Raw genomic sequence first — 8,709 nt, 5'->3', positions numbered from 1 at the left:
GAAAATCGCCTTTAAAGTTGTCCAAATGAAGTTCTTAGCAATGCATATTACTAATCAAAAATTAAGTTTTAATATATTTACAGGAGGAAATTTACAAAATATCTTCATGGAACATGATCTTTACTTAATATCCTAATGATTTTTAGCATAAAAGAAAAATCAATCATTTTTGGCTATTGCTACAAATATACCCCAGCAACTTAAGACTGCTTTTGTGCTCCAGGGTTGCATATTACAATGTCAAGTGACCTTAGCAGTCTTTGTCCAAGGGAAATACACCAGTAAAAATAATGAGTACAGTTCAGTCAGCCGATCTGTATCACAAAACTGATTTAACAATTATTCAAAAGACACTAGCACTGTGGAAAGGTTATACAGTATACAAAAAAACAAAAAAAAAACATGATCATTTGACGAATCGGACACATGCATTTCACAGAGTTGTGTGATATCTCAATAGCAATGTAAAATAAGAGCAATTATTCACAAATAATTGTCATTTACAGATATGTTGCATTCATTTATTGATTGCAAACGTTCAAAACACAGCAGAGATAAACTGAAGTGAATCTCATCATTAACATGTTGCAAGAAACACTGCATATTGATACCCTGTTGCCCTTTAAAACAGTTTTCTAAATATTAAAAATTATCATATCCTCAACCATACAAAAATATAGCCTTTATGCAGTGACATAAACTGACAAACAAAAACATTTCCATAAGCAAAAATGAACCTTTTCATTTAATATTTTTATATGACTAAATGACAATAACACTACTAAATATCAGTGCAATTTGCGTTCTATATAAGACGCACCGGTTTCTCAGGTATATTTTTTGAGGTTGTTTCCACAATGTATTCTTCTGAATTCATTTCTGTAGAATTCAGGCTTCCTGGATGAAACAAATCAGCAGGTGACGAGGTCATGGAAACAAGAAGGAAGTGAACCACTGCAACATGTTGAAAGCTGTGGAATTTGTCTTCAAACATTCATTTATCTGAACATCAAACATCCTGAATGCACAAAGAAATGTAAAGGGAGAATTTCTAGTTAAAAGGAAAGACTGAAAAGCTCACCTTACTGTGGAGCACTCGCCTCATTGAGGCTCTGTAGTTTAGCTATAAGGAACTTCTTATCTTCACCCTCCTAAGAAGCCAAATGAGATGGTTAAAAAAACATAATAAACAAGTGTAGTTGTTTTTTTTTATTCAAAAAATGGCAGAAGATTTCTGTTAGAGGATAGAAAATTTGACTAGCTCAGTATAAAAACCATCACACCTATGCAGATTCCAAATGAACCATGTATGTGTGTGTGTGTATGTATGTGTGTGTGTGTGTGTGTGTGTGTGTGTGTGTGTGTGTGAGGTCACTACATTATGGGGTCCCCACAAGTGTAGTATTACCAGTAAATTTTGACCTTGTTGTGACATTTTGGTCCCCACGAGGAAAACAGCTTGTAAGTCATACAGAAAGAAGATTTTGAAAATATAAAAATGCCTGTATTTTTCTGTGAGGGGTAAGTTTAGGGTAGGGTGAGGGGATAGAACATACAGTTTGTACAGTAGAAAAACCATTATGCCTATGGAATGTCCCCATTAAATATGGAAACCAAGTTTACTAATTGAAAGTGTATCCCCTTAATTATGCTTAATAATGTGCACTCGCTGTGTACCTCAAATCTTAAAAGTATATTTTAAAAAACTGTACTTGCAGATAATATATTAATGAAATAAAAAGACACTTAAGTGCACTTAAAGAGACTTTTATGACTTTTTTTTTCTTGAGACACTTTGTAATAATTTTAAATTAAATGTTTTTAAAAGCATTATGTTTTAATACACTTTTGTTGTGCTTTAAAGAAGTACACTTATTTTGTGTTGACTAGCACACTAAAACACATGTAAAGTACTTGAATATAATTGAACTAGTGTTTTTTATTTGATATTACATTTAAAGTTAACATATTTGAAATGTACTAAATTGCAACTTCACCATTACAAATGTTTAATTACAAGTATATTTAAATGCATGCCATACAGGTTTCAATAGAAATTTCATTACATTTTAGTTTACCACATAAGCTTGTCAGTACATTCAGCAGTACACTTCCATATTTCAAAGACAATATAATTTTGAAATTACATATAAGCTACTTAAGTCCTATTTAAGTGCATGAAAAAAACTCTTAAGTTCAACTAATTACATTTAATATAATAATATTTAATATTAAGTTCACACTTAAGTATATTCTTTTAAAGTATTAAGTAATAGGTACTTAAAAAAAAAAATGCTACCGTACTTTTCCACAAGGCTCATGATACTCACATTGTCTATTTGTTCTTGTAACCTTACAATGATCATCTTTTGGCCATCCAAAACTTGCATGTGAATGTATATAATGGTGCTGGAAAGAGACAGAGGTGACAGTTTAAAAAATGACCCAAATCTGATCTCTACTGCACCCAGCAGACCCATGAGTGAGGAGTACTCACAGGAACAGGCCTGCAGTGATGAAGAGGAACAAAGGGTTGTCCACCAGGTGATTATAAGCCCAGCTGAGCCAGAACATACTGGGCTTTGACCTGCCCAGGCCCCTGATCCACTTCTTGCCTAAGCGAAGCATGCTGTGGAGGTTACTAAAGGGCCCGCAATCTGATGAGGGCCTGACCCTAAGAGAACAAAACACACTAGCACTTTAACGTCTCTATATAATTGACATAATTTGCATTGTGTCAAGACAAACATGCTGTATGAAGGAACAATTCATGTGAACATATTTGAAGGACAAAACCTGCTGAAACATTCTTCAAATATCTTTTGTGTTCCACCAAGTAAAGAACAATGTGAGAATTTTTATTTTTTGAGACAACTATCCTTTTAAAATTGTCAAAAGGACTTTTTTTTTTAACCAGTATGCTAGACCACCTTGAAAGGAAGCTCTGGGGTGTGTATTAAAGGGATAGTTCACCCAAAAATGAAAATTCTGTCATTAATTACTCACCCTCATGTCGTTTCAAACCCGTAAGACCTTCGTTCATCTTCGGAACACAAATTAAGATATTTTTGATGGAATCTGAGAGCTGTCTGACCCTGCATAGAAAGCAACACAACTGAAATGTTCCCAAGTCCAGAGACGTTGCAAGGAGATGGGTAAAATAATCCGATCACGGATACGCTGTTTTCGTTCAGATCAAATCACAACCAAGTAGGAAACAGATCCGGTGTGACGCAGCTGACACAGAACAGCATACGCTGTTTACAGGAGATGAATTGTTGAATTCAAATTTTTTTTTCTTTTACGCACAAAAAGTATTCTCGTAGCTTCGTAAAATTACAGTTGAACCCCTGATCTCACATGGATTATTTTACCGATCTCCTTGCTACGTTTCTGGACTTGGGAACATTGCAGTTGCATTGCTGTCTATGCAGGGTCAGACAGCTCTCAGATTCCATCAAAAATATCTTAATTTGTGTTCCGAAGATGAACGAAGGTCTTACGGGTTTGAAACGACATGAGGGTGAGTAATTAATGACAGAATTTTCGGGTGAACTATCCCTTTAAGAGCTTTGAATTTTGGCTAAAACATCCCTTATTCACAATAAAATTACACACATCTCTAGTTGTTTAGTTTTGCTTTAAATTACAAGTGCAACACAAAACTAAAAAGCCCCCTTGTCTTTATAATGCAAATGAACATTTCCATTTATTTTTATTTTGCACTCAAAAGTGATTTTTAGTATTAATCGTATTTGTGAGTGTCTATTCTTTATATCCTATCCCAGAGGAGAAGAGTGCTATTCATTGTGCTGTATTTGTGCTGCTGAAGATTATCAAGGCCTTGTTACTGTTACACAAGGGAAGCTTGTTAAGTGAAGCCACATGGCCAAGTCCGCATCAACCAGCCAAGCTTCCTGTCATACATTCAACAATCTTGTTCAAGCAATATCTCTACACTTCACTGCACCCTCACCCGACGACCACCACACTTTGGCCTGTGGACTATCTGACAAGAACTCCAAAGCCCCATTTGACGTCCTCACAGCCACATTATTGAACATCCAATCAGAGCTCTCACTCGCGCCGACGGTCCCGACGCCGATTCAACATGTTGAATCGGGCAAACTGCCGCCGACGTGAGACCGACGAGAGCCGACGAGTGGAACACACCAAACAAACTAGCCCGACCGCCGCTCGCCGTCACCGTCGGCTTGGTGTGTCCCGGCCTTTAATTTGTGTTCCGAAGATGAACGAAGGTCTTACGGGTTTGAAACGACATGAGGGTAAGTAATTAATGACAGAATTTTCATTTTTGGATGAACTAACCCTTTAATGCTTTATTTATTTTTGATTTTGCCAGATTTGGTCCTCCATCTACATCGTATTCTGGAGAATGTGAATGTATACTCTGAAGAGACAAACCTCCACATTGTATAAATGACACATGCAAGGGCCCCAGTGAAGGAGGGGAAAAACAGGAGTTTGATGAAGAATGTGCTCATCTGAGTGGCCCTCCAGTGTTTCCTGGGTGGTTGGAAGTTCATCATCAAACTCGACTATAAAGGGGGTGACAAACATACACATGTAATTGACCCTGGATATCCTAAAAATATACTGTAAATAGAACATTTCTAATGAATTATTATAGAGTTAAAGACACAATTTCTTTCTACAGTACATTGCAGCACAAGGAAAACTTCTCCCAAATATGACACTTCTGATATAATGTCATTACACACCTGTATTGTTTTCTTTCTACCCTGTATTATTTTCTGTCTTTCATGAAACACAAAAGATGATGTTAGGTATAGCTGCCCTTTTCCATACTTAGATGAAAGGTTCAATAAAGGTATACTATAAGAAAAAAATGAGCAAACATTTTACTGGGACAGTACCCTTAACCCTTTAACTGTCACCCGTCCCCACTATATCATTTAGTGAAGTATGTTTTCTCTAAGTTTACTTCACTATATTACAATGAAATCCTAGTTTAATCATGACAAACTATATATCGTTGGAAAGGTCTAAGACTCCTAAATAAATATTTTACCAATGTTTTTGTTAAAAAATTATGTAGGAAAAGTAATAGATTAATTTTTGACAAGAGTGCACCTCAAAAATCTACATCATAACAGGAGTTCTGACCTTTGTCCAAAAAAGTATTCGTTGCCTTTTTCTCTATCACACTTTAGAAATCATCAGAAATTATATATCAATTGAAAACTTAAAATCTTAAAATTCATCCTTTGAAACCCATTTTAAAATCAAACATTGCATTACCATGAAAATGGTACATCAATATCATGTTACAAAATGTTTTCATTCATGAATTATAAAAATTTAAGTTTGGATCGTGCACTTTCACGTCTATGTTCAAAAATGTGAGTGACAGTTAAGGGGTTAAAAGGGTCAACTTTGTAACTTATCTGCCCCAAAAGTTGCATATTAGTACATTAGAGTATAATATGTATCCTCAAGTTAGTACTTAGAGGTAGATACGATACAAAATTGCCAATGCTGTACCTCTATAGGTAAAGTTTTTGTAAATTTTTTTCTGAGACTGTAAAAAAGGTAGCTCATGTAACTGGCTATGTTCCAAGGCTTAGGAACCATATGATATCTATGTGTGAAGAAAAAAAAAGTTGTCACTTATAATGTCCCCATCCACTGGTGTTCACAAAGGTCATTCACACTTGTGTCTAATTCAAAAATAGTAGAAAAATAGCCTTTAAACCTTTAAAATAGCCTGTGTTGCTCTAGGTTTGATGTCATTGTTTCTTGGATGTCATGTGACCAACCACAACATGGCAAGTTTGAAAACTGCAAACGAGTAAATAACAACTTCACTTTTGCGTTGCTTCTCACAAAATCTGTTCACGAAAGCTGAAATACAGTGCATCAGTCACATGATCCACTTTCATGATGCTTTTTGTATTTTTGGCAGTATTGCAGAATTCCCATTCACTTAGCAAGTACATCCAGCTTATGTTTTCTCCTTTTGTGTTTCACTAAAGAACAGCATGATGGTAAATAAATGATGACCGAATTTCACTTTCGGAGGAACTACACTTTTACATTTAAAGCGTTAAACTCAATCTTCTATCCTCCATGCACCTTCAACCCAGTGAAGCCTATAAATGACTAATGCCGGGTTCAGACTACACGATATTTTTGTCGGTCACGATAGTCAGATTACACGATTTTGACTCCTAAAATCTTGTCGTGTCGTGGACAAGAAACATGTCAGACTACACGTTGCTTCCCGACCATTCATCGCGTGCCGTCTTTAACGACGCGCGTGATGTCATCGAGAAGGCGGAACTAGCGACTGACTTCCGAAAACAAGAGTGTAAACATTGCTGAAGCGCTTCCGCTATAGTTCGCCAGCATTTTTCTTTCTTTGTTCTGTCGTGGTAGTCCCTCGATGACACATCATACAGGCAGGAGTACTGTTGCCACAGCTCCACGAACCTTTCCTCCATCTCATAATTCCACCTAGCAGCACCATCATCTCTCTTTCGTTTCGCCATGTTTGAAACCTGTGTATGAAAGAGCTTCTGTGCTGCTATTGGTCAATGTCACCAATGTGACAGAACTCGTCGTGGACGACGGAAAAAAAGTTAAACATGCTAGTATTTCTGTCGTGATGTCTTGAAGCATCGCAGATGCGGAATTCCAATGTGACAGAACTCGTCGTGGACGACGGAAAAAAAGTTAAACATGCTAGTCTTTCTGTCGTGAAGCATCGCAGACACGGAATCGGTTGTCGTCAACTATGACACACTACACGTGCTGAAACGATTGAATCTTGCGTCACGACGCCCATTGTTGTCGTCCACTATGACACACTACACGTGCTGAAACGTTTGAATCTTGCGTCCCGACGCCCATTGTCATTTACGAATCCCCACGACACCCTATGTCAAGCAAATCATGGCAAAATCGTGCTAAAATCGTGTAGTCTGAACCAGGCATAAGAAGATCTTGACCTTTTTGAAGTAGAACAGTAGAAACAGTTTCCCAATTTGCACTGCAGGCAAGAGCGGTGAAAACAGCACACCAAACCTACAAAGAGAACACGGAAAATACTGTTAGTGAGAAGCCACCAGAACACAATGCAATGTTTCTTCACGAGGAGGAGATGACAGTACCACACAAGTGTTTGGCCGTAGATGAGCTCCAGAACATCTCGTGCGATGTCAAACTCTAGTTTCCTTTTTCTTAATGTGATGTTTCTAATACAAAACCTGAAGGGGCAGAAAAAGTCAACACATCCAGCTAAACATCCCTGCTATCACATGGAAACGTGAGAACTTACCCCCACAGAAACTCCGCTAAGATGATGTATGACATTGCAAATAGCAGATCCATTAAAACCAAACGGTAAAGCTCTTGACCAACCAGTGTCTCCCAGCACTGCAAGTAAGCACAAATGAAAACAGGCCTGCTTCATTTCATATTCAACTAATAATCTCATAGATATATAAGACATTTCTCTTACAAATATTCTCATACACCCAATCAACACACTGTAAGGATTGGCTGCTTAATCAATATTGTTTTGTTATTATTGTCAAAATAGTAACAACATACTGTTTCTGAATTTAAAAAAAGATCAGATTTGATGTTTTTGGTCACCTGCCGTGTATTTCGTCCATTCTTCCTGCCAGAAATTTTCTTGAGCCAGTAGTAACACAATACACTAAAAATGCAACCCTTCAACAACAGGTTCCTACGAAAGAAGAAACCGAAAGGTCTTTGATGAGCACTCAGTGACTTATTGATGTTATGTTACAACAAACTTAAAAGGAAATTCATGGGTATTACCAAAGACTATAGAATACCTTAAAGGGACTTTGGTATTACTAAACTATTACTATAGGAACTGCACAGATATGTTATTTGTTATTAGTGATATATATTTCAATGAAAAAAAAAAGAAAATTATAATTGTTTTTAGAAATCTAGTTTCAAATGCATTTGAAAAAAAAATCTTGTACATGTAATCTCTGTATCCATGCTCTTTAATTATCAAGTATTACATATTTGAACTTTTTTAGGTAACAAACTTTCTTACAGATCATAATAGGGGTTTGAGGGGTTATTTGATATGTCATACAAACGTCAAATTATCGGATACTCTACTTACTGGCCTTGACACAGAGTCATGAGAGTGTATATAATCCATATAATTATATACATATCATCATATACACTACATATCATATTCACAAAAGATTGGGATCAGTAAGACTTGTAATGTGTTTGTTTTAAAGAAGTCTCTTATGCTCATCACGGCTGTATTTATTTGATCAAAAATACAGAAAAAAACAGTCATCTTGCAAAATGTTATTATAATATAAAATAATGGTTTCTATTTTAATATCCTTTAAAATGTAATTTATTCCTGTGATGCAAAGCTCCAGTATAAAGTGTCACATGATCCTTCAGAAATCATTCTAATATGCTGATTTATTATCAGAATTATCAATGTTGGCAACAGTTGTGCTGCCAACTTATTTTTTATTTTTTTTTGGAAACTGCGATACTTTTTTCAGGATTCTTTGATGATTAAAAAGAACAGCATTTATTCAAAATAGAAATCTTTTCTAACAATATAAATCTTTGCTATCACTTCTTAACAATTTAACACATCCTTGCTGAATAAAAGTTTTAATTTCTTAAAAAAAAAAAAAGAAAGAATAC

General features: G+C 35.9%; 1 protein-coding gene across 1 annotated transcript in view; it reads right to left on the bottom strand.

Annotated features, from left to right (window-relative positions):
- Positions 1-640: 640 nt before the first annotated feature.
- The window catches only part of LOC107717472 (transmembrane channel-like protein 6), a gene marked incomplete at its 5' end in the record, with an annotated part of 26,404 nt that continues 18,335 nt past the window's right edge, over positions 641-8,709 (bottom strand). Inside the window, 9 exons of the mRNA XM_016524235.1 lie at positions 641-897; positions 1,082-1,151; positions 2,331-2,409; positions 2,498-2,674; positions 4,426-4,559; positions 6,993-7,068; positions 7,155-7,250; positions 7,322-7,419; positions 7,642-7,735. Of these exons, the coding sequence (XP_016379721.1) occupies positions 1,083-1,151; positions 2,331-2,409; positions 2,498-2,674; positions 4,426-4,559; positions 6,993-7,068; positions 7,155-7,250; positions 7,322-7,419; positions 7,642-7,735 (823 nt within the window). The remainder of the gene's footprint in view (positions 898-1,081; positions 1,152-2,330; positions 2,410-2,497; positions 2,675-4,425; positions 4,560-6,992; positions 7,069-7,154; positions 7,251-7,321; positions 7,420-7,641; positions 7,736-8,709) is intronic.

This window comes from Sinocyclocheilus rhinocerous, unplaced genomic scaffold (genome assembly GCF_001515625.1).
Source record: "Sinocyclocheilus rhinocerous isolate Xijiao unplaced genomic scaffold, SAMN03320098_v1.1 scaffold393, whole genome shotgun sequence".
NCBI lineage: Eukaryota > Metazoa > Chordata > Actinopteri > Cypriniformes > Cyprinidae > Sinocyclocheilus > Sinocyclocheilus rhinocerous.
The sequence above is the reverse complement of the archived record's forward strand: the minus strand, read 5'-3'. Positions and strand labels throughout refer to the sequence as shown.